Source organism: Rattus rattus, chromosome 2, assembly GCF_011064425.1.
Source record: "Rattus rattus isolate New Zealand chromosome 2, Rrattus_CSIRO_v1, whole genome shotgun sequence".
In the NCBI taxonomy this organism is placed as follows: Eukaryota; Metazoa; Chordata; class Mammalia; order Rodentia; family Muridae; genus Rattus; species Rattus rattus.
The window spans coordinates 75,653,535-75,679,419 of record NC_046155.1 but is presented as its reverse complement, the minus strand read 5'-3'; the positions used below and the strand labels follow the sequence as shown (position 1 = coordinate 75,679,419).

Here is a 25,885-nt window from a genome sequence, read left to right as displayed (position 1 = left end):
AGTCGGTCCTGCCTATTCTACGGGGTTTTGCATCTTCCTTGCTAGCCTCAAAACATACAGAGCCCGCAACTTCCTAGCTTGTGTTTAAGGACAGTATGTGTTTCCTACAAGAGTCCTTGGCCTATGAGAATCAGGACTTCCCATCCTGCATTGCTAAGAGAGCAACTGAGAAGGAATTCCCCACAATTCGTTCTAGCAAACTTTTTGTAATTGCTTTGTGGATAATCAAAGCCCCAATTGAGGAATCAGGAAGTCTTGAACTGGGTATCTCTTGACAACCGTTAGTCAGAGGTCTGTTGCTGTTACAACACACCTGTGGCAATAGAATTATAGAGAGGAAAGCTGTGTTTTGGCCCAAGGTTTTAGAGGCTTTAACCATTTGTTTGACCCAGTTATGGGGCCAGTGGAAAGGCAGTGCACCATGATGGGACCGTATGACAGAGGAAGCCTGTTTACATCATGGCCAGGAACAAAAGGAGAGAAAAGTATTCCACAATTCTTTTTGAGAGCATGTCCTCAAGTTACCTGAAATGTCCCACCAGGCTCCACCCTTTAAAGGTTCCCATCACCATTCACCGGCACAAAGCTTTAGGACCAAGCCTTTCTTTTTGCTTTGAAAGGTATTTCTAATTATTTTCTCTTCTTTTATGAGTGTGCTGCCTGTGTGTCTCTCTATGCACTACTTACATGCATGAGCGGTTCTCTAGGTCAAAGGAGGGCACAAGATCTCCTGCAACTGAGGTTACAGAGAGTTGTGAAATGGGTCCTCTGGAAGAGCAGCCAGTTCTCTTAACCACTGAGCCATCTCTCCAGTGCAAGGGCCAAGCTCTTGAGAGCCAGCTATAGCAATTGCCATGGCCAAGAACATGTCAAGGCCTGTTTCCATGAATGAGGAAGTACTCTCTAAGCTTGAGTGTCTGGGGACTCAGTTAGAAAATACAAGAAGACACCCTTTCTCTTCCAGTCGCCTGCTCTCACACCCTATCACTCACACAGACACCCCCAATTTGCTTGTTTGAAGCACTAATACCTCATTTGGCAAGTATTAGGACAAAGACAGGGTCAACTTGAAAGCCCTGACGGGTGGGATGAGGTGGAAGAGAGCAGGCAGCCACACAATTGTTTTAGAGGATAACTTGTGTGGAAATCAGCAGACAAGGTTGGTGTTGTGGACGGAAGGAACCAAATACACAAAGACATGGGAAAGCAAGAAATGGATGTTCCAGGAGAATTTGCTGATGCCCAGGCTGAATGGAGAAGAGAGGTTCCACCAGTTGCCATGGTACTTGCCAGGACTGGTGTGGCAAACAGGCACTAGATGCTGACAGCCTGCAACACAGGGCATCTTTGGGTTTCTATTGCTGTGAAGAGACACCGTGACCACAGAAACTCTTATCAGAAAACATTTAATTGAGGCTGGTTTGTAGTTCAGAGGTTCAGCCCAATTTCATCATGGTGGGAAGCATGGTAGCAAAGCCTAACCCCAGTGGCACACTTTCCTCCAACAAGGCCACGGCTCCTAATAGTGCTGCTCTCTGAGAACCTATGGAGGCCACTTTCATTCAAACCACAGTACAGGGTAAGAAGAGTGGGCTTCACCCTGGAGGGCACAGGGAGTGCTTGGCAAGTTCATTAGGAATACAACCTAGGCGAAACTGCTTTCAACAGAGCTGGTGGCCACAAAGACGGTGGTTTCCAGAAAACATAATTTAGGTAAAGGTTTGAGGACGGTGGGCAAGGAATTAAAAGTATTAGTATCAATAGTACAGGCTGCCAAGTAGAAGTCTGTGCTTCGGGTGTCTGTGGTTTGGGTGTTCATTCGTTTGTTCCTTTGTCCAGTTCTGGAGACTGAGTCCAGGGCCTTCCATATGCCAGGACTGAGCCACATCTCCAGTTCCTGTCTATAGTTTATGCAACTTAGGTGTGTGTGTGTGTGTGTGTGTGTGTGTGTGTGTGTGTGGGTGTAGGGCAGAAGTTGACAATTTATTGAAGTGTATTCTTCAATCACTCCCCACTTATTTTTTTTTTTGTGGGTGTGTGGTGTGCATGCATATGTGTGTTTTGCATGCATGTGTGTGCACGTGGAGACAGGGGTTGACTGCAGTATTCCTCTTACTTGTTCTCCACTTTGAGGCATGGTTTCTCACTTGAACCCAGAGCTTATCCATTTGGTTAGTCTTGCTACTCAGCTTGCTCTGGGGATCCTGTCTACCTCCTAAGTGCTGGGATCACAGGCTGCTACACCTGCCCAGCAACAGCTGAGTCCAGGGGATCTGAACCCTGGTCTTCAGCAGCGTCTCACATCATCGCTCGCTCTTTCTTTCTCTCTCTTTCTTTCTTTCTTTCTCTCTCTCTCTCTCTCTCTCTCTCTCTCTCTCTCTCTCTCTCTTTCTTTCTTTCTTTCGAGACTGGGTCTTTCACTAGAACTCACCGATCAGATTAGGCTGGCTCCCAGGATCCCCCTGCTTCGGCCTTCTGAATACTAGAACTACAGGTGTCATGGCACTGGCGGAACTCAAATCCTCGTGCTTGCCTGGCAAGCACTTTATTTAATCAGCCATCTTTCCAGCTCCACCTAAGGTTACCTGAGTTTGCAATACATGGCTCTGAAAGTTCTACAAGCAGAGTGGCTGGGAGAGGATGCTGATTTGAGAAAACAGTCTGATCAGAGGTTAAAAGGAGGAGAGATTTTTGGTGTGTTGGGGGCTTTTTTTGTCCCACGAATAAAATAGTATGCTGCAGAGATGAGGCATGGGAGATTGGGCCTCCGGAAGGATGCGTTCTTTCGTTGTTCCCACTCTGTCGCCATCTCTGTTCATCCACCCCACCTGCATCCAGGCTACAATTTCCGGTTAATGAACAAAGCTCTTCACACCCGGGCGGCTTTGCACAGCTGCTGCTTCAGCCAAGAACACACCCCGCCCCGCCGCCGCGCGCCCCCCTTTTCCGTTCTGCTTATACACCTTTCATCCTAGCTATTCCTTAAACCCTCACCGTCTCCCTACAACAGAGCTTGAAAGCTCTGCCTGAATCATACACGACCCCGGAGACCCCAAGTCTCTAAGTAGCCTGGTAGTTTTCTGAGGTCCCATGGAAATCGGATGGATAGGTAGAAGGATGAATGGGGCAGACAGGCGGGTGAACAGATGGACCGGTAGTTGAATGAGTGAGTGCATTCTGAATAGGAGGGCTCGGATTTATTTTTCTTCTTTGAAACGGATCCAGGCTCCGCCCCACAAGCACAGGCTGGAATAGTCTGGGACAGTCTGGCCCCTCAGGGACCAAGCAGCTGGACCAGGTGACCCTCTGTGACTCCCCCGAGCCCTCTCTAACCTCGTTCTGGCCCCCTCCTGGGTTCTGACCTAGAAAAGAAGCTTGTGCCAATGAAGGGCGGACACTAGGACCCGGCGTGGCTGGAAAGCGGGCGGGGCGTCGCGCGGTTCCCGCGGTTGGGGGGAGGTCCAGGCTCGCGGCGCCCGGCGGGAGGGCGCGGCGGGAGTGCGCGTGCGCGGGGCGCGCACCCCGCGCGGCGGACAAAGGCGCGTGCGGCGGCGCGCGAGGCGGAGGGCGGAGCGGCGAGCGGGCGGGCAGGTACGCGCCGGCGGGAGGCGGAGCCGCGAGGCCGCGATGGAGCGCAGCCCGGGCGGGCGCCGGCGCTGGAGCCCGAGCGCCGGGCGGAGCGGGAGCCGAAGCCGGAGCCGCAGCCTCAGCCCGCGCCAGGCCGGGGCAGGAGCCCGCAGGGCCGGGCTGCTCGCAGCGGCGGCGCCCGAACCCCCCAGCGGCTGAGTAGTGACCTCCATCCCTGCACACGGCTGCCGGGACGTAGCGACCGCTCCAACCCGGGCCCCCCAAGATCTGCTTCCTACAACCTCACACCTCAAGACACAGAGACCCAGCCTTGGGGCGCTAGCCCCCCTCTCCGCTGCTCCGGCACACCGGGACTCCAAACCTAGGACAGCGAGATCCTCTTGCTAACGAGAAGCCGCGGGCGCCCCAAAGCCTCGGGACCCGGGCGACCAAACCCCTTGCGACGCCTTCCGCGTCCCTGCTCATGGTGGTGGTGGTGCCCTGAGCCCCTCTCGGGCCGGGCAGACGAAGACCGACACGGCGCCCAGGCCCCCTGCCGCGGCGTCCCCGCGGCCCCAGCCCAGGTAAGTGGAACCTAGGTGAGGGGCGGCAGGTGAGTGGCAGCGAGGTCCCCAGAGCCCCGCAGGTGGGGAAGGAAGTCCAGAGTGCGCGCTCCCCCTCCTCAGCGTCGCCATGGAGCCGAGGCTGAAGGACGTCTCTTTGTGTCTCGCTTGGAGGAGCCGCCCCCTCCTCCTCTCCCTTCCCCCACCTTCCATCCCAACCCTAAGATTTTGGGCACAGCTTCGGACCCCGGGAGAGAGTATGCCCTGGGGAAGAGGGTGTAGAGTCTTCCCCATAAAGCGAACCTGGAGCGTTAGACCTTAGGTCCTTTGAAGAATAAAGAAATAGAGATATCATCTCCCAAAGGCCAACCTGAGTTATTAAGTGTCACCCCCACCCCAGGAAAGAGAAAATTTGGGGTGCCCACAGGTGAGAGGTGCCTGCATTCTGCAGCTCTGGGTGACAGCTGGGGCTTTGGGTGTGCGCCTTTGTCTGAGAAGACAGGGAAGGGGCGTGTTTGAGAGAATGAGTTGGAAATCTCTTATTTTCTGACTCCCGTACCCCAACTCAGGTCTCAGTGGCACTCTTCACCCAGTCCCTCTTTGTGCTCCCTGCAGAACAGGGAGAGGACAAGCCCTCTCAAAGCGAACAGCTAGTGTTTGGGGAGGGGAGGTGCCCTGAGTGAAAAACCATTTCAGGTCACAGCACCTTTCTGTCCCTCTAAGTCCCAAGGACAGCAAACCTGAGTCTCTTCCCTTTTCCTGACCCGAGGAACACCTCGGGCCAAGTCCAGGACCAGGACACTGTGTCCTCTACAATGCAGGAGTGAGTCTGAGTTCTTGCTTAAGCTTTCCAAAGCATCTGTAAGCAAGAGGGCCTCAACAAAGTCCGAAAGATCTTGAGAGTGTTGTAACCCAAGAAAAGGCAGGAAGGTTTTCTCAGCCTTTCATAGGCAGGTGGGAAGTCAGGTACGAGATGAGTAGAGAGGCCAGGGAAGGCAGGACCTTGGACACAGAGCCCTGTAGAAGTTTGTTCGTTTATTTATCCATTCATTGCAACCTCTGAAGTTCCAGCCCTGGAGTCTGGGGCTTCCCCTCATCTTTTCCTAATGATCTGGCTTCAGATCCTTGGGCTTTTCTGTTTGTCCAGACCATGTCAGGACCAGCTGCCCTTGCCCGGGAGACACCTGATACCCCATATCAGACTTGAGCAGCTGGTGCCTTCCCATCACCCCTGCCTGAACTCTTCCCTACTGCTAGCTTTGCCCCATGAGTGAGGATGTAGCCTGGGTTAGCACTCTTGCAGAGCCTCCTGCAGACTCAAGGACAGTCAAGGCAGTCACCCCCAGGAGAGGATTGCGAAAGCCAGTTGCCCTGAAGATGAGGTGACCTTGATCAAGCCTGTGGCATTTCCCAGAGAGAGTGATAGTGAACTACATACACTGCAGCCGGCATGGTGGATGTAGATCGAAGCCAGACTGTCAGGAGCATTTAGGTGTGCCCTAGCCATCTTGGAAGTTTATTTTGTGCAGCGGATTGGAGCCCAGGGCTTTGTCTCACACTCCACAGGCAAGAAAGTGGAAGCAGAGGTTGGAGAGCAGAAGTTCAAATGACCGAGAGCAAAAAGAACCATTATGAGGCCAGAAGGGGACTGGCAGGCAGACTTTCTTTCCTTGTTAACCTGCAGCGGCTCCCCATTGAGTAGCCCTAATAAAGTAGCTTGGCAGCCCAGCTCTCTGCAGCCTGCCCTCATTTACGTCTCGAGCACCCCCACTATACCTGGCTCAGCTCCATACTTCTAATTCTTTATCACATGAAATTCCCCCGACCCAGAGTCCCACTCTAGGATGACTTGGCGGCTGTTTCTACCTCTACCTCCGCTTTTGTTCTGGCTTAGACTGGCACACAGTAGAGAGCTGGGTGGTTGGTGGATGGACAGCTTAGTGACATGTGTTTCCATGTGCCGTGAGACCCCGCTTCTAGGCTCAGCTTTGGGAGTCTGGGCTGTCCTGTTCTGGCCACACCAGCACGGCTGAACTTACAGCCTGATGTCTTAGCGTTTGGATAATACAGCTTAGAGCCCCAGTGTGCTGTTCAGTGTATTTTACATGTCTGCATTTAGTATTGGTGCTCGAGAATTCATATTCAGATGCTGATTTGGAGATCTTCCTGAAAAACCAGGGGATGCAGTGACTCGAGGCCCAGAGCTAGAGAATGGCCACGTTTGGACAGGGCACATGCTCCCAGTTGTCCCAAGAACTCCTGACCCGTTCTTGATTGGTGTGAGCTTCCAGCCTAGCTACTGACCTCCAGGTTTGCCAAGTAGAGTGGAAGCTGGAAAAATGATTGCTCAGCACTGGGTGTGCGTAGTCTACAAGCACATGTTCCCTGCTACCCCCAACGCTGGGTTAGGATGAGCAGAGTGCCCATCTGGGGTTGTAGGGTCAGTAGGGAGAGGAGCCAGACTTCCCCAGACTCTCATTCTACCTGCCCATAGCACCAACACACACACACACACACACACACACACACACACACACACACACACACACACACACACACACCGGAAGCACAGGCATAGTCATTGCTAGGAGCAGTAGACCAGAGTTCTAGGCTGTTGGACAGAGGACTTCGGGATGGCTGCCATTGGCCTCAGTTTTACTCATCTGGGCAGAGATGAAAGTGGAGGTTCTCCAGGCTTCTTCTTCTCGGACTTTCCAGCATTGAGTTCTGTGCCTGGGTTGGACCTGGTGGGTCTGCCACATTCAAGGTTCTACCCCAAACCAGCAAACAAAACAAAGTAACCTTGTCCCTCCCCAGCTTGTGTCATTCCCTAAGCATGAAGCTGATGGCTATTGCCAAATAACTGGGCCAGAGCCAGAGGCCAGCACCAGGCCCTAGCCACTGGCCTTGGCTTTGGTAGGTGTGCAATCTTCCTGCACAAAGGTCTCCTGTAGCCAAAGGTCAAAAGAGGTGGCAGAGTGCCCTGTGGAGAGCACCAGCTCTGGACTTGCCATAGGTTTGCGATTCATTTAGCTGCTCTGGGCCTCAGTTTATTTATCTATAGAATAGGGATAATACTGTGTAGGATGAACTAAGCCCGAAAGGAGCCTAGGCCAGAGACTGTTCAGTCTTATTAAAGGGGCACTGCAAGGGATGGCCGAGCTTCCTTTGCAAGCTGCTTTAGAGAATGTAGGGCTTGGGGTGGGGTCGGGGAAAACAGTCATTGCTGAAGTTGGCGGTTGGCAGGCTGCAGGGCTGCAGAGCTCCAAGATGGGAAGCAAAGAGGACTCCTAGCCTAGTCTCGGAGGTCTGGGGGAGGTTAGCTCTCAGTCCTTGGGAGGAAGGCCCCTTTTGTCCTCTGCTTCTCTCCAGGAGAAGAGGGAGTAGCCAAAGGCTTTCTGCCCCCTGAGGTAGACCCTCCAAGTCTACCTTGGTGACTACCCCCTTCTTCCTTTCTGTCCCCAGTGCTCCTAGCTCCTCCCCCACCCAGGAAGCCATGTCATTAATGTTGTGCTTGGAAGGAGGCAGTGGAGTAGTTTTTACTGTCAGTCTGCAGTGCCAGGCTCTGGACAGGTTTTCACTTTACCCCTAGACCAGCACAGCCCTGAGCCCACGGCAGGATTTGAGCCCAGCTCTATGTCCGCCAAGGGTTTGTGGTGAACTGGCAGTGGCTGCCTAGTCATTAACTAACCTGACCTTGGACTAGTCAGTTCTCGAGGCCTGTGCTTTGACTGCAAAGGGGGTGCCCAGAACTCCCAACAGTGGAGGTGGTGGGGAGGGGTCCTTGAGCCTTGAGCCAGTGAGGCAGGCTTCAGCAGTGTCTGCAAGCATTCTAGGTCTTCTTTCACCTTGAGCTACCATCTGCAGATGAGCTGACCCTAGTCAGGAGACCTGCTGTGACTTCTCTCAGCCTAGCACTCCTTCCCTGCAGTTTGAGCAATCACAAGAGGGTTCCAGAATAGACCAGCTGCTGCTTCTGGGCTTCCACTGGGAGACTGGGCAGGGTTGGGCTAGATATCATAGAACTTCCTCTTTCGCTTGTCAGACCTGAGAGGATGACCTCAGAGGGTACACAACTCTACCCACTGGGCCTGGCCTTGGGCAAGTCCCTAACTTCTCTGTGCCTCAGCTCTCTCTTCTATAAGAAGCACCCTTATGGGGCGTTGGTAGGGCTGAGGGCATGAATGTTTGCAAAGCGCTATGAATATCACCTGTGGCACCCCAAAGGTTTGCCTCTGATAGAGTGTTCAAAGCCCTGAGCAGAAAGGGATGGCAGCTTCTCCTTTAGAGATGAAATGGGGCTCTGGCCTAGTGAGCCACACACACCTTTGATCTCTGTACTCAGGAGACAGAGGCAAGCAGATCTCTTTTAAGTTTGAGGCTATCCTAGTCTAATGGTAAACTCCAAGCCAGTCAAAACTGCAAGTGAGATCTTGTCTGAAAAAAAGAAAATGGGGCTCTGATGCTAAGGACTTTCCACAAGGCTCTCTCCACCCTGGGGTTCAAGTAAGGTTCTGGTCACTTTTATTTCATACACAAAGTACGGGGCTTGGTGGATCTGAAGTTCTCAGGGTCTTTACCTAGGCACCAGACTGTTCCAGGGTTCTACAGCCCAGCTGTATCAGAGTCTCCTAAGGCAAGGCCCAGGTCAGGGTCACATGCTGTGTGCCTCACCCCTCATGGAACAAGGGTCTTAGGGGACTTCAGGCTGCTGAGAGGGAAAGCCATTTCCTGTGGTGCCTTCGATGTCCCCAGGCTTCAGTCCTTCTCTGAGATCTGTTCTGCTTCCTTGGCAGCTTCCTTCCCCTTGCTCCCTGGCGGTTCCCCTGGGAGGTTAGAGCTTGGCTATTGTGTTGCACAGTATGAGCTCTCAAGCTTGGGCTGCAGGGCTCCCAGGTATTCTCAGATCCAGGGGCAGCACGGAACGCGAACACGTGGCAGACGTACAGTGTATCCTTTTGAAATGTTTCAGGATCAGACAAATCATCTCTAAACCATGACCAGCTAGCTCTGTGACTTGGGATAGAACCACTTAATTTTTTTCTTTGTGCCTTAGTTTCCTTGGCTGTAAGGACAAATAGCTTCTCCCCAGGGTAGTTGAGGTTTAAATGAGTCGGTATGTCTAAAACAGTTTTGAGTGGCTTGTAAATGGTGGGTGGCTCCCGTAAGTTCTGCTTGAACCTGAACAATTTTATACCCATTTTCCTCTCCCATTGGAGCCCAGGGCATGCCAAATGGTTGCTCTGCCACTGAGCCACATCTTTAACTCTCACACCTAGTTAACTGGAAGAAATTGAGTCTGAGAGGACAAATAACTTACACAGGACCCTGCGGCTAGGAATGTTAGCAGAGCACCTGAACCTTGGTGTAGATGCTATGCAGGCCTGAGGGGATCTGGGGCTGGGGCGAGAGCCTCTGCTCACCCAGCTATCTCTCTAGCAGTCACTACTTGCTCACTGGGAACAACCTAGCTAAAGGCACTGGCCCATCAACCAACAGTAGATGACTGCTCTGCCCGCAGTGTCCCGCTCTATTCCAGATCCTGAGGGCTAGATCTGTCTGCATTGTTTTGGGGGCCTTTACAAACCCTGGGCCTGCTCATGACCCTTTTTGAGGGTCCTACCCCTTGGGACTTGAGGCTCCCACCTTCCAAAGGGCCAGCGAGGCTAGATAACCTGCTTGGTAACAGAGTCACCAACTTACATGGCTGCCAAGGCTTTGCCTAGGGAAGAGGTGGGCTGCCAGGTAGAAGAGCGGGAGGGAGGCTCTAAGTCAGTCTTGGAGTCTCTCATGGCACAGTGATCTCTGACAGCCCTGGTGGCAGGGACAGTGAGGAAGGTTGTACGTCTATCTTGACCCAGGAACACTCCTGAGTCTCTATTTTACAGACCTGGCAAATGGGGACAGACTTTTCTGGCTGTAGCTGGTTTAAGAGTAAGACTTAGCAGCAGAAAGATGGCCTCTGTGTGTAGACTAGAAGGGCAGATTTGCCTGCACAGTCGGTGGGAGAGCTAGACCTCAGGTCCCTCCATCTGACCAATTCTTACCAAGTATCTGCTTCATGCCAGCATGTAAGAAATGCCTTTTTAGTTTCCACTCTAGCCCATTGTGCTCGGTGGATTCTTATCCCTGTCCTACTGATGGGCAAGCTGAGGCATCTGTAGGGGCACAACCTACCCAAGGTCACATTGCACAGTGGCAGGATTTGCTCCCTGAAGGCGGAGACGATGAATACCCTTTTCTTCCTTTTGCTTTTTGGACCAGGATACAGTACTTGATGGCTTATATATGATTGTCAAGGGACTGGGGCAATCCAGCCATGGTGGCTGTATGTCTGTACACACAACACTCAGGAAGGGTCAAGAAGATCTTGAGTTTGAGGTCAGCTTGGGCTGTTTAGCAGCCAGACCCTGACTCAAAAGATAAAACAAAAGAGAGGACTTGTCTAGAATCCCTGTGTCCTAGGAGGCCCCAGCCATCCAGTATTGGCTGTGGGAACAGGCCTATGCTGTGATATTGCTGTGAACAGAAGGGTCCAAGTGCAGACAGGTTGTGGTCCTGGGTAAGCCAGAGTGGAGGGTGGGGACAGCCTTGAGGGAGACCATTCAGGAGCACATCGTCACCAGACTTGGATGCCTGCTCTAGAAGAAGGGACCTTGCTAAGCACAGGCTGTAGGGTGTGGCGTCCCTGGAGATGGGGTTTTGGTGCTAATGGGCTGTTAGGCAGGTTTCTCATTTGTTCCTCTCACAGCACCTGTCACCTGGCCTCAGCCAGCTGTCCCTTCTGCTCCCCAGACCATGCCGGGTTGAGCCTGGTAAGGTTTCATCCTTCCTTTCCTCCTTACTCAGTCCCCACCTCCCCAAGAGCTTCAGTTGTTCAGTCAATAGAAAGTTACTAAACACCTGCTCTGTGCCAAGTGCCGTGCCAGCTCCTGGAGACTCCACAGTGAACAAGACCAGGCCATAAAAGTCCCTGCTGTCTGGGTGCTTCAGTTCCAGTGTGAGAAAGACACAGTTAATAGATGTCATCACAGTCAGGAAATTATGTAATGTATTCAAAGGTGCTACGTTCTACTGGGGAGAAAGAGCAAGGTGTGGAGGAAGGGAAGGTGGGACGTGGCCCTAGTTTGGAAGGTGTCACCCAAGCAGAGCACTGACGAAAGATCCATGTGGGCACCAGAGGGAAGCGCTCTTCAGGCAGAGGGAACAGCTCCAGGCTGGGATAGGACTGTTTGGGAACAGCGGGGAGGCAGGGGTGGGGGTGGGGCAGAGCTGCAAGTCATGGGGGACAAGGCTAGTGGGAAGACTGGGGTGAGATGGGCTAGTGGAGGAGTGGAGTGGCACTGGATGCTGTGTCCTGTCACAGTGTAGCCTGGCCCAGTGGCACACACCTGCAGTCCTCGCTACTCTGGAGGGTGAGGCAGAAGAAGTGGAAGCTAATTGGTTCAAGGTCAAATACCATCGCTAATGTGTGGGTTCAAGGTCAAATACCATCGCTAATGTGTGGGTTCTGGAGCTACTTAACATAAGAACTCACAAATGAAACCTGTTCTTACTTTCCCCTTGTCAGAGCAGAGCTCTAACTGTCTGACTGTATCAGGTGATCTGGAGCCCAGAGGGCAGGCCAACTGGTGACCGCTACTGTGTTCTCCCAGAGGCAGACTTCCGATTTGGCAAGGTGTCCATCAGCATAGCAACTTGGTCCATGGCTCTCTGCAAAAATTCCAAACCCACTCACCCTTTAACTTGCATGCCTGTTTCTAGAAGCTGTGTGCAGATACCCTTAACTCTACTGCGTGTCGGATTGCTTCTGTGCAAGGCCGCTTACTTTTTATAGGGACAGCATGGACACTGGAGATCCGGCTCTGCAGTTTCCCCAGCCCACCCCTGATTGCTCTTCCCTCCAGTAGGCACTTAGCCTGGCGTCAGTGGGTGCTGTCCAGGCCAGTGGTGCTGAACATGGGTTGGAGGGAGACCTGGGGCCCAGAGCTGAAGACTAAAGATGATGTGCAGGCCAAGAAGCTAAGGATTCAGTCCTGCCTGAGGCTGCTGGGCTGCATGACCATGGGCAGGCAGGCTCCTCGGAGCCTTAGCATCCTGCTCTGTGAAAAAGGAGTTGCTAGAGATTAAATGGCAAAATAGATGGTAATTTTTACCACTTCACTTTAGAGGTAGTAGAGCAGTGGTTAGGCTTGGGTCACAGGACAGTGATGCCTGGTTCTACTGCTTCCTGGATTTTGCTATAATGATGTGACCAAGCTGGGCCTGGTGGTACTTGGGAGGCTGAGGCAGGAGGGTGAAAAGTTGAGGACAGCCTGGACTACATAGCAAGACTCTTGCTGTAGAGTAAAGGGCTGGGGGTGCAACACTTGCCTGGGCTCCATCCCCAGCATTAAATACAGAAAGAAGACAATACCCATGCCTACATCTCTTCATTTGTAACTTGAAGTCAGTATATTCCCACACTGAGACAGTGTAAGGATTTGATGGGTCCGTGGGATTCAGCTCATCAATGTCACTTTCTGTTGGTGTCTGCAGACTGTCCACAGTGACCAATGCTCCTCACAGCTTCTTCTGCCATGCCACCTGGGCCTCGGGCTGTTAGAGGACAATAGCACTTCACCCCAAAGACATGCTGGCTCCTGAGGTGGCCTACCACTGACTGTGACTGTGACCATCAGTCTGTCCATCTGCAGAATGGGGCGAACAGTTCTTCACGTGGTGCTAGAAAAATAACTGTGTGCCTACAGGGTCATATTCAGGAAAGCCAAGATATAAAAAGTTACAACTTCCAAACACGTAAGGAATTATTCACCGGCATTTGTCACCCCCTGGCTCAGTGCTGGGAATAGCAAGATGATTAAGGCGGGGCTGGCTTTCAAGGAGCTTGCGGCTTTCTCGCTGGGTTTTAGGTACACTCGTCTGGAGTCTAGCTTGAGAGTTATATAAACTCAGCTGGCTTAATTAAGCCAGAACAGAAATCACCGATTCATGAAGCAAATGTCCAGGAGCATAAGTGGCCTCAGCACATCTCTGCCACCCTACTGTCAGGCAGGTTCCCTGTAGGTGTGGCCAGCCCCACAGCTGTAGCCCTGTGTCCTCTGCTTGGCCTCTCCACAGCTCCTGCAGACGTCCCAGGGCTTGGCTGCAGCGGGTCACCATTGGGCACATGTCCATCTTAAGACAGATGGAATAATGGATCCCTGAGTCAGGCCTGCCCCTGACAGCAGTGTAGAGAGCAAGACATGGCCGCTACCCAAGGAAACAGCACATGGCTATTCAAGGAGCCACCACAGCACTGCACGGCCAAGTGCAGTGCACAGCTGTAGTCCTAGCACTCAGGGGGTGGCGGGAGGCAGGAGGATGGAGAATTCAGTGCCACCCTGGCAAGACCCTGTCTCAGATAACAGTCAGGTGATCCAAACTCCATTGCAGCCTTGTGAGCCAGGCAAAAAGTGAGTCAAATCTGACTGTCAGTCTGGCTGGGGCGGGGGGGGGCAAGGTGCAATGGCGGGCGGGCAGGCGGGCGGGCTTGTGTGAAATGCCAGGTCCTTACCTTGTGTGTGTTAACTGAAAGAAGTGCAGAGAGAAAAGCGTCCGTCTGATGGTAGTCTAAGGACTTCTGAGGGAGGCAGGGCGAGGACTGGGGCTGGAGTCAGAATGCAGCTGCAGCTCACTTGTCTTTCACTGATGGAAGGGAGAGAGGCCCTGAGCTGCCCCCACTCAGTTCTGAAATTCTACCACACAGATGTCCCCACCGGGAGGGTGAGTAGTCAGAGCCAGAGTGGCCATGCTTTTGTTAAGACACCCTTGGAGTTTGCCCTTGCATGGGACACAGTGTAGGTCCAGGGCCCAAGGGAGGGGACCTGGACATAGGACAGAGACTCTTGGGACTCTAGTGTAAGGATCAGAAAGGCTCAGCTGGAGCCAAGCATTGTGACTCACTCCTGTAATTCCAGCCCTCAGAAGTCAGAGGCAAGAGGAGCACAGGTTCTCAGCCATCCTGTTGACAGTAAATTCCAGGTCAGTCAGAGTAAGAAAACAAACAAAAAAGAAAGACCTGGCCTTGCCTCATCTCATAACCCCCCAGTCCCCAAAGGTAGTTTTAGCCTCTGTTGCACCCCCCCAGAGATGGAGAATGCTTTTCTCTTCTCTGTACCATGTCTGCCTTGCAGAGCCCTACAGGACAGGAGCCCCAGGTCTACATCCAGCTCTGCCAGCTTTGAGTCCATGTGTACCCCAATAACCGTCTTGGTTTGCTTGCTGCTTCTGCCACCAAGGACCTCTAACTGGGCGGTTGTAGCGAGCAGATGCATGTCTCAGTTCTAGAGGGAAGGACATCAAGGTCAAGGGCATCCAATGGTAGAAGGTGGAGAGGAAACAAAGACTAGGATGAGCCCTTGAAAGGACCCTGCCTCTAAGTAGTTTCCAAGTTTGTCTTTTTAAAATCATACTTATTAGTATTGTTGTATATGGGGTGTGTGTGTACATAGTATATGTTTATGGGTGGGTGTACACACACATGCTTAGTGTGCATGTGAGGGTCAGAGGACAACTTTGTGAAGACAGTTCTCTCCTACCTTAAAGTGTCTTGTGGATTGAACTAAGGTCACCAGACTTGCTCTGTAAGCACCTTTACCCACTGAACCATCTCACCTCCCCTGCCCAGGTTTCTCCTCCTTCTCCTTTGTTTGTCTGTTCTTTTTCAAGGAGGGTTCTATGTAACTTCTAGAGATCCACCTTCCTCTGCCTCCCAAGTGCTGGGATTAAAGGTATGTGCCCCAACATCTGGCCAGATCTCACTTAATACTATTAAAAAGACAGATCCGAATGTGGTGGCACAGGCTTGTAATCCCAATACCCAGAAAGCTGAGGTAGGAGGAATAAGAGTTTGAGCTGGCATGGGCTATGCAGGACACAAAAAAAAAGCAATTAGGTTTCACGGCTGGACTTGGAAGTGAGGGTGTAGCAACCATAGCACTCGCTGTGATTGTTACTTTCCGTAAGTCTAGCCCACTATGCTCAGAGCATCCAGAGTGCTCAGTAAATACAGCGGTGCCATTCTCTCACCAACAGGATGAGGCAAAACCCCCTCTCTGCAGATGGGTCACCCTCCGCCCACTCCTGTGATGGCATTTTTGTCCTTGATCTCTGTCACCGTTCTTGGTAGTCTGACCATGTTCCAGGCAGGTACAAAACAGTTCTGCCTCCTGACTGCACAGCCCTTCCTGAGCATAGCAGTAGTTGTTGCCACAAGCCTCGCTTCAGGGGTGGAACACAGAAATTCACAGAACAATACAGGGCGGGTCATCCTCACCCCTCCTGGGGGGCCTCTAGTGGGGGCTCTACCACATTTGAGGGTTTGGGAGTCGTCTGCTCAAGTCAGCATCCAGAAGGCTTCTGCACCTGGAAAAAGTCCCGAGCTGGCAGTAACACGTCACTGTTCGTGTCCCAGTGTGGGGGGAGCCGGCCACATGGCCACATGAAGGAAACTGATGAGTGTGACTTTGTAATGTGGAAGAGGAGACCGTTTGATGGCAGCTGGCTGTCTGCCATAGCCACAGACAAGTCACCACACTCTTGAGCCTCTGTTGTTATCTGTAAAACAGAGAACTTCGTTCGATGGTGACAGTGGCTGCCCAGTTTGTACACTTACTGAAATCACTGCTGTGTTCATGGGTGTGTGCGTCACACCACAGGTAAGTGCTTCTGTAAAGCACAGGCAGCTCCTTGCCCTCTCCTCAGGGTTCTCGTGAGGACTTAGCAAGGAAAATGTTACCAAGGTGGTGCTGTTGCGTGTGCGTGTGTTTGTATGTCTGTGTGCATGTTTGATGTCTGTGTGTGTGCATACGCTTATGGCTTGTGTGCGTTTGTCTCTGCTGTGGTGAAGTATGAGAGTTCCGAAGCACTGTGAGCTAGGTTCTGTGCTGGGTGTAGCATCACAGGGTGGCACCCAACCCAGGCTGCCTGCCAACAGGAAGTGGTAGGCGGTTCAGTCTTGCTTCTTGCTTGGGAAACCCTCCCCCATTTTGGTGGCCCTCCAGCATGTGACAGAGCCAGGACTGCTGTGCCTGCACACTAGGATGTCCATCTCTGTCTCCTGGAGTGTACACATCAGATGGTCAGGACAGCAGCCCAGCATCTCCCTGGTGGGTGGGGGAAGTTCCAGATCACTACACAGATGGGACACACCCTGGTAGGGTACCTCTCAAAGGGTCTCTTGGGGCAGCAGTCACCCAGAGTGTGGGAGGATGCCCTGCTGAGCACCAGCAGAGAGGAAACAAAGGTCAACAGAGACCTCTACTTCCTGGTTGCTGGGAGTTCACAGGCACACTCTGTAGCTGAGTACCTTCAAAAGGGTATGTGTCAGGACCTGGAGAACAGTGGTCCCCTAATGTCAGACATGTCTTTATCCTTCCAACCACTCAGGAGCTAGACATGTCGTGCTTCACTCAGTCTCAAGTTGTCACATACACCAGGAGCCACGTGACAGCGCTGTGAGGATGACATGGGTTTCCTTGGCAGAGGTTCCAACGCAGCTACTGCAGGATCTGGGTGTATTGTTCCCAACACTTGTCTTAAGAAAGAACTGATTTAAAGCATGGGATTTAGATCCGGTTCCAGAGTGAGCTGTGTTTCTGCGGGTAGGCTACTGGTCTCTGCTTCATTTCATCATGGAATAACAGTACTGTGTTGTAGAGTTAAGACCGACTGCGAGTCCTCATAATGGGTTGGCTGCAGTAGGCACTGTTGGGTTAATGTTTTTGTTTTCTTTAATGTGTGGATGTGTAAACTGAGGCCCAGGACTGGCCGTAGGTCACTCAGCTGAAATGGCTCACAGAAGGACTGTTCCAGGCTCGTGTCATCTCTGTAGCTCCCCATTGTGCCGCTAAGTCATGCTTGGTAACTGGGTCAGAGGCAGTGTGTACCTGAGGGATGGCACAGCAGCAGCAGGGACAGACGTGTGGAGTCAGTCATTGCCTCCTGCTGACACCTTGTGGAGAACCTGACTGCAGGAAGAGGACAGCTGGGCAGCCCCGAAACTTACCCAGTAAATTTAGGGTGCAATACAGGATGGGTTGGGATGGGGCTGGCCTCTGCCCTCAGGTGCTCTTGACTTGATGACAGGTAGGCACAGCTGACGTCGTACCCCTCCTGATCAGCAGGGGAGGCACAGATGCACGTTCTTTAGTGCCAGTGACTGCACCTGCTGGGCAGCGGAGGATAATAGAGGAGAGGGACCCAAGGACAGAGGCACTTGAGAGGTCAGGCAGGGGAACAGGAAGTCATAGAGGGGTTTAAGAACAGTGACCTGTCTAGCAGCTACTAAAGTTTGCAGAGGCAGTGCATTGGCTTGAGTGCGTAGAGGCAGTCCTGAGGCCAGGGGTCAAGCACTTGGAAGGAGTAGAGCCTTTTACAGTGTCAGTCAAAGTTCCAGACGACATAGAAACCCTCTGAGGTGACGGAGCAGAGCTGATGCTCTCAGTGGGGGAGTTGTATCAGAGAACACATGCCTGAGCACTAGGCCATCTGTCTGTCTCCAGGAGTGCACACAATATCAGATGGGTAGGACAGCAGCCCGGCATCTCCCTGGGGGTTAAGGAAGACTCCAGATTAGAGGGCCATCTATTCATTAGAAACCCTCAGGAAAACCCCACACTGTCCTTGAAAGGTTAGAGACAACGGCCTGGGCACACCTTCAAAATTGGTTTCCCTTCCCTTTTGAGATGAAGCTAGTTAACTTGTCTTCCTCACTAGGTAGGTGGTGGACATTTGACAGAACTCAGTGGTCCCTGAAGCTGAGACACTCCTCCCAGTTCCTCAATATGGCTCAGTCATGGCTGAGGTAGAACTGTAGCCTGGACACTACAACAGAGCCCAGCCACAGTGTGAGGGGAGCCGGACTGGGTTTCCCACTGTCCTCTGGGTTTGTGACAGGAGAGCCATGCCACAGACTAGATCCCAGGGTGATGCTGTGACATCCAAAGTCAAAATAAAACCCAGAAAAGGCTGCAGCTGGGGGTGGGACAGTTCTGTGGGAACAGGGTCTAGGAACAGAGCTGGTTCATGAATGGAGAGAGCAGGAGCCTGAGGAAGTAGACGAGGTGGGAGCCAGTGCAGGGAGGGGGCCTCTGTCTCAGCCATTGCTGGAGACGGCACAGATGGAACTCCGCCTATGGCTGGTGGGAGGCCAGGAAGTTCCCTCCCGATGTTCCTCCTCTCTGTGTGAAGTGGGAGGCTGGGTCGTGCTGCCTAAAGGAAGGGAAGACAGGGGAAAGGGCTTGACCTGGAAGGGAGTGGCTGGCCAGGGCTCATGGCGGGTGGGAGCTTCTAACACCCCAGCTTCTGGCTGGGAATGCACAAGTCAGCATGGATGTATGGTCCTCGCAGCCCTGAAACCGAGGAGCAACTGCACCCTTACCAGGTCACCCATGGAGCCTGTCTGGAGCTGCGACTCTGGAGACTTGGCATGGCGCACACCTACAGTGTACCGGTGCTTCCTGCTGTTTAACCTCACAGAGCCTCATGGGAAGTAGTTCTGTTAACCTGATAGATGAGGAAACAGGCACACATGTAACCTGCCCAAGGTGTCCAACTAGTAAGTGACACTGGGTGTTCAAACCCAGCCTGAGAGGTCATGCCTTGGTATAAGGACTTGGTATATAACTGTGATGTGGGCAGGGGGCTCAGGGATAAGAGGCTTAATGGAGGTGCATGAGAGGCAGCCAGTGGGAGGTCTGAGTGCTGATAACACTCATGCACATGCACACACCTGCCCAGTGTACCTGGGAGAGGCTCTTCTCCCAGTGCGCACGCACACACACACACACACACAGCTGAGAGAAGGTTCTGGATGGCTGCCTGGAAGATAAGGATGGGGACAGAGCAGGCTTGTACTGGGACAAAGGAAACTCTGGGATGACAGATATGCTCATTATGTTGATTGCGGTGATGGATTCATGAATATTTATGTGTTAAGCTCATCAAATCGTGTTTTAAATATGTAGTTTATCATATACCAAGCAAACCCCAGTAAAGCCACAGAAAAATGAAGCAAAGTATTGGGTGGAAAGCAGGCATAAGGGCCCCAAATTGGGTATCGGCTTTACTGTCAGTCAGTCTCCAGCCTTGGGCTTCAGCCGATGGTGCTCTACCCTGCTGCCCACACTTGAGTGGCAGAGGGTGATGGTCCGTGTGGAAGCATACAGCAGCTGTGAGGGACGTATGCCTGAAGACCACCACTGCTGTGGATAAAGGGGTCTCAGGCTGGGGCTGTAGAGGACAGGCAGGACTTCTGTGGAACAGGTGGGCTATAGGTATTGTATGTACCAGAGGGCATGTGTTTTCCCCGGGGATGCCATTGGTCATGGCTGCATGCGTTGTTCCTGTGTGGCCACACTGGCGCTCTCCCGCCTGTGTGGTGAAATGGTGTGGCTGAGGTATTAGATTTCATTGCCCCAGCCTATGCTCTCGAGCCCACTCTGCCTCTCACTGGGAAATGCCATTCATAGGTTCTCCGTGTTTGTTGTCCCATCTTTCTGATGCATGAACCTCGAGGGCATGGATTCTCCTGTATTTGTGCAGTGCTGATCCCCAAAGGCTCCGATGTCACCTGGCAAACAACAGATGCTTCGTCGTTATTCGTCAATAAGGCTAGGGCTGTAGGTCAGTGACAGATTGCATGCTTAGCATGTGCAGAACTGTAGGTTTGACACCCTCCCCAGCACCGCCCACAACAGAAACCCAGAACTTGTGAATGAGAACATATGTGTGGCCACTGCTTTGTGACATAAACCTGTGTGCTTGCTGGGTACTGTGTGGGTTAGCGTGAGACAAATGGGTCTGTGATACACAGCGCTAACGAGGGACAGTGACTTTCTCAAGAAACTTCAGGGACGGTGTCGAATAATGACGCCTAGCCTCCCTGTGGCCCAGCTGGGAATCTCCTAGGCGCTGGGGGTGGGGTGGGAGGAAGATGGTGAGGGGGCTTGTCACTCATCATGCCATACCCCACAACAGGGAGAAGATGAGCGTGGGCTGCCCTGAGCCTGAACCGCTCCACTCCCTGCCTTGCTGTGGGCCGGGGGCCGCCCCTGTACCTGGTGCAGGTGTGCCCCTCCTCACGGAGGACATGCAGGCGCTGACCCTGCGCACGCTGGCTGCCAGCGATGTCACCAAGCACTACGAGCTCGTGCGGGAGCTGGGTAAAGGGACCTACGGGAAGGTCGACCTGGTGGCTTACAAGGGCACAGGTGAGTGTTGGTAGGGTGGCAGGGTATTAAGGTTGGGGACATGCCTGGACAGAGGCCAGCAAGAGGGCAGAGCAGGAGGAGTTGGCAACGTGCCCAAACCAAGGCTAGGCTACTTTGGGGCCATCTGAGTGCCTTTGAGACAGATGAACGCAGGGACAAGATACTGCTGAAAGGGTGCATGAAGAACATTGGTGACACCTGATGCTGAGGAGCTGGGCAGAGGTGAGGACAGGTCTTTGGGAACAAGACACCTTATTTAGAGAGTATGGGGAGATGGCCCTATGGGATTGGTCTGGACATGTTTCTCCAATAAGGACACAGACCCTTGGCCAGGCAGCCAAGGCCACAGCACTACAGTGAGTTTGAACTAGGATGGCACTCTCTACTGACCAGGTAGGAGGAGTCTCTAAGACAGAGAACCAAGGCAGCTGCAGAACACTTGCATTGGGACGCCTTGGTGCTTCCAGTATGAGCCTGGGCAGTGGAACTTATTTTCCCTGCTTAGGAAGGAAGGGCGGGCCTATGATGCGTGGCATTCTGTTGCTCTTGCATAGCTGCGTGCCCAGTACAGTACTCATGCCCGCCCAGTTTGGAGGACTAGTTCCCTACAGGGGACTCACTTATCCACCCATTGGCAAGCATTTGATGAGTTGTTCTGTGGTGAATTCTGGAGACACTGGTACCACTCAGGGAGTGGTGTTCTAGGTAGGGAGATAAATTTGATAGACGAGTAGACAGGATGTTAGGAAAACAACTCGGGGAAGGAGGCAGTAAGCCCTCCTGGCTATTTTTCACATCAGGGGCTGAGAGGTAGCACACCTGTGTCCACACCGCTCTGCATGGTGGACTTAGACAGGCTTCTTCTCTTTACCGGGCCAGTTTCCCATCTGCGCCATGAGGCCATCGCACTGGCTCTGGCCACCAACTAGCCCATTGCAGCGACAGCTTGTCCAGCCAGATGTGGGGTGTCAGAGACAGGGTCTCACTGCCGTTGTTGTGGCCCTGACAGGCACTAAAATGGCCCTGAAATTTGTGAATAAGAGTAAGACCAAGCTAAAGAACTTCCTGCGTGAGGTGAGCATCACCAACAGCCTATCGTCTAGCCCCTTCATCATCAAGGTCTTCGACGTGGTCTTCGAGACGGAGGAGTGCTATGTCTTTGCTCAGGAGTATGCACCTGCTGGGGACCTGTTTGACATCATCCCTCCTCAGGTACTTCAGATAGTGGCAGTGAGAGGGGAGATGGGCTTTGGGGCTGCCAGAGTATGAAATCCTGGAAGGAGTTGAACAGGTTGATCATCAGAAGGCTGGGGATGGTGTAGTGCATGCCTGTAATCCCAGCAACAAGGAAGTGAGGCGAAGGCAGGACGATCATGGATTCTGTACCACCTTGAGACCCTATCAGGAAAACCCAGAGTGTAACAGTGGTAGTGTTCATCTGGCATACATATGAGCCTGGGTTGACTCCTCCTCGGCACTGCAAATAATAAATAAGTGAATGAACAAGCACTGAGGCCGCAGAGGTCTCTGCAGCAAACCGCGGAGGATCCCGGTACATGGCTGGGATCTTTCCCCTTGGGTGAAGGTCGAGGTCAAAAGCCACCTAGCAAAGGAACAGGAGGGGTGTCCCACCAGGTTGGGAGGAGGACAAACAGGCACCAGGATCAAGACAGGTTCAGAGGACTGCAGGAGAGTTGTGGCCCCCAAGTGGGCAGGTGACATGGTCTAAAAGAAGGAACTGGGATGAGGGCCGGCGGGCCTGGCTACTCCTGAGCAACTCTCTCTGTTCCTAACAGGTGGGGCTCCCGGAGGACACGGTGAAGCGCTGTGTGCAGCAGCTGGGGCTGGCACTGGACTTCATGCACAGCAGGCAGCTGGTGCACCGCGACATCAAGCCCGAGAATGTGCTGCTGTTTGACCGTGAGTGCCGCCGCGTGAAGCTGGCTGACTTCGGCATGACGCGGCGCGTGGGCTGCCGTGTGAAGCGTGTAAGCGGCACTATACCCTACACAGCGCCCGAGGTGTGCCAGGCTGGCCGCGCCGATGGCTTCGCGGTGGACACGGGCGTGGACGTGTGGGCATTCGGCGTGCTCATCTTCTGCGTGCTCACTGGCAACTTCCCGTGGGAGGCTGCGTCAGGTGCCGATGCCTTCTTCGAGGAATTTGTGCGCTGGCAGCGGGGTCGCCTGCCCGGGCTGCCATCCCAGTGGCGCCGCTTTACGGAGCCCGCTCTACGCATGTTCCAGCGGCTTCTGGCGCTGGAGCCTGAGCGGCGTGGGCCCGCCAAGGAGGTCTTTCGCTTCCTCAAGCATGAGCTCACATCTGAGCTGCGGCGGCGGCCATCGCACCGCGCACGCAAGCCACCTGGGGACCGCCTGCCTGGGCCCCTGCGCCTTGAGGCTCCAGGGCCACTCAAGCGCACTGTGCTCACCGAGAGTGGCAACGGCTCGCGGCCTTCCCCACCCAGCGTAGGGCCCGTGGTACCCGTGCCAGTGCCAGTGCCAGTGCCAGTACCCGTACCTGAGGCTGGTCTGGCTCCGCCCGCACCCCCGGGCAGGACCGACGGCCGTGCGGACAAGAGCAAAGGGCAGGTGGTATTGGCCACAGCCATCGAGATCTGCGTCTGAGCCGCTGCAGCACAGCTGCTGCGGGGAAGCCGCGCGCTCTAACCCGTACTAGGGACAAGGAGCAGCCGCTGCGCGGCAGTGGGAAGGAGTAGCATAGACTAGGAGGCCCAGACACCGGGTGGGTGGTGGGCTGGTGACATAGCTAGCAAAATGACCGTGCATATGGCCGGCCTCAGCACAGAGCAGCCGAGGCCCCTGACAAAGGCCGGGAGCTTGTGGGCCAGACTCTGAGCTCTGGAACCTGAACACTCCTGGCGCTTCATACCCCTTGGCAGATAACCCTACAATATTCCATCCAAACCTGGGCACAGAAAGGGGGCTTTGGTGTCAGGCAGATATGGGCACGAGATCCTTAGAAACTGGTAGGGACAGGCACTAGGTTGATAACAATGGTGTCCAGGAGGTCAGAGGAAGAGGCCAAGCCCCTTACATGTAGCAAAAGTTGTGTGCAGGAACAGACCTGAGTATCTAGTGATACCCCTCACTTCCTCCCGCTGATAGGGACTTTGAACCCAGGAGGGAGAGCTATTACCGCAGCCACGAGGCTTTTGGGAACAGAGCTCCAATGTGTGCCCCTCCTGGGAGTAGGGGAGCAGATGGCTGGGGAACAGGAGGCTCGGCACTCCTGTGTCCCTAGGGCTAGGGAGTACATGCACAGCCCAGCTGCTCCCTCCCTGAGCACTCCACAAGCAGGGGAACAATTGTGTCAGCTATTCCTGGGTTTCTGTTGGAGTCACATGCCTGAGCCTCGGTTCTAGGCCAGTACCCTTTCAGGAGCGGAGCACATCACGGATGGGACAGGACGCCACTGAAATGACAGGAGTGAATGTGACGTGTGTCTGCTGACTTCAGTGTCCACACACCTCACCAGGCAGCTGCCAAGAGCCAGGCCTATTTTACCACACTCCTCAGGGAATCCCAGGAGATACCTGCTGTTGGCTCAGGTTCTTAGGCAGCAAAACAGGACTTCACCCTGCCCCAGCTCTCCTTTGGGAGCCGACACAAGAGGCTTGAGGAACCCTGCAATAACCTTAACCCAGGAGGCTGAGCCTTCTACCTGGCACCACCCAACTGGCCAACCTGGGTTGCCTCTCCTAGGTCCCTCCAAAAAGTCCCTGGTCATTCAAGGAGGTTCCATCTTGGGGCTGGCTGGCTACAAGGGGCACCAACCACCCCTCAGCCCGGAGCCCCCACCTCTACACACCCCCTTACTCCCACCACAAAGGGCTATAGGTCTCCCTGCCCTGCCTGAGTCCAGTTTACAAACTGTGGTTGCTCCAGGGCCTGGTCCTACTCTCCTGGGGTGCCACCACTTCCCTAGTGGACACAGGGCCCACATATGCCAGGTAAGTAGCAAACCCCTCCTCCTGCCAAGAGCCGAGTCTCAGAAGGCCCCCATCACTGCCCTGGCCCACCTGGGGCCATTAGGCCCTCCTTCCCAGCCGCTACTTCTCCTCTTGCCTTAGGCCTCTCCACCCTGATCTGCAATAACAAGGAAGCGAGATTCCACAGTAGACATCCCGCATCCCATAAGCGCCCTCTCTGTTGAGATCCTGTGTGGGAGGCTTCTCCCTTGTAGTATCTAGGATGGTAGTCCTCAGAAGAGACTTTAGGTAGGTAGCCCAGCCCCATTGTTTAGAGGTAGCAACCAGCTTGACCCCGAACAGGACTCAGGCTGGGTCAGCCTCTGCTCTTGCCACTGCTGGTACTGTCTATGTCGGTTGGGTTGGGACCCTTTGCCCCTTAGGAGAGGTGTTGGTTACAGATGTTTACCTCAGTTTGTCACTGTTGAAGAAACCAATAATAATAGCAAAAAATTAGTAACATAGTAGACATGGAGGCATAGAAGACAAACCACAGAGGAACCTCCTCCTTTGCAATTTTTCTGTGAAGTACAGTTTGTTCACGTATGCACACATATGTGCACATCTCTGTCTCACCCCAGGGCAGGCCAAATCATCTATTGACACCTGTCCCAGCCTGTGTTTCCCTCACACTGCCCCCTGTCCTTTGGTGCTTCCCAGGGGCCCCTTTGAGCTGGCTTGTGGGGTGTAGGGGAGTTCCCTGGATGGGAGGTGAGGCCTCGGGGTAGCTAGAGGTCTCCCACCAGGTTCTGTGAGCGGGAGAGCCCTGTGGCTGTGTAACGTTCCCTGAGCCCACAGGACAGGCCTGGTGGTTGGCATCAGTGTCCCAGTCTGGGGCAGAGCCTGGGTTCTCAAGCTGTAGAGCCTCACACCCCTGTCTTCCCACTCCTACCCCATGTGTTTGTAAATACTCTGGCTTCCTTTGGCCCTAAGGAGGTTTTTAAATGTGTTATTTACTTCTCTAACTATGACAATTGCTATAAAATAAAAATTTAGAAAAATGATTGTTTCAGCTGCAGGTTCGGAGGGGTGCACAGATCTTCCTTTCCAGCATACTCTGGGGTAGCATCTGCAGTGTCCAGGTCTCTTGAGGGGGAGGCCAGGGCTGAGGGGGGAGCATGCTTCCTGAACATTCTTCGAGAGGGGCAGAGAGTTGTCCTAGCTTGGAATTCAGCTTCAGCTTAGGCCCATGCTGCCCGTACTAGAATAGAAAGCTCCTCGCCACCGTCTTGGCAGTGTTTAGTGAGCACCTTTGGTATACATATCAGTGGCAGTCTAACAATGGGAGTGTGTGTAGCTTTGCTGCTCTGTGGGTTCTTCTCTTTCCCAACTTTTGTCCTCCCAGTTTCACCCCATCGCAAGGTAAAGGATAGAGGGGAGAGAGAGAGAGATCCCTCCCTGAACAACCACCAGCCACCCTGCCTTTCAGGGCCCTTGCATTTATGGACCCTCTGAAAAGTTCCCAGAATTCTAAACACAATCACAGAAACCATCTGCAGCTGGCAAAACTG

The 25,885-nt window shown here is 53.4% G+C and overlaps 1 protein-coding gene across 2 annotated transcripts in view; it reads left to right on the top strand.

Moving 5' to 3' along the window:
• Positions 1-25,378, top strand: part of Sbk1 (SH3 domain binding kinase 1) — a 44,453-nt gene extending 19,075 nt beyond the window's left edge. Inside the window, exons 1-4 of one of the 2 annotated variants that reach the window (XM_032892680.1) lie at positions 3,604-4,151; positions 20,151-20,383; positions 21,393-21,595; positions 22,180-25,378. In XM_032892680.1, coding sequence (XP_032748571.1) covers positions 20,158-20,383; positions 21,393-21,595; positions 22,180-23,010 — 1,260 coding nt within the window. In that variant the 5' untranslated portion in view covers positions 3,604-4,151; positions 20,151-20,157 and the 3' untranslated portion in view covers positions 23,011-25,378. Of the gene's footprint in view, positions 1-3,603; positions 4,152-20,150; positions 20,384-21,392; positions 21,596-22,179 lie in introns of those variants that run through there. The other variant, XM_032892681.1, reaches the window with a different exon arrangement.
• The last annotated feature ends 507 nt before the right edge of the window (positions 25,379-25,885 follow it).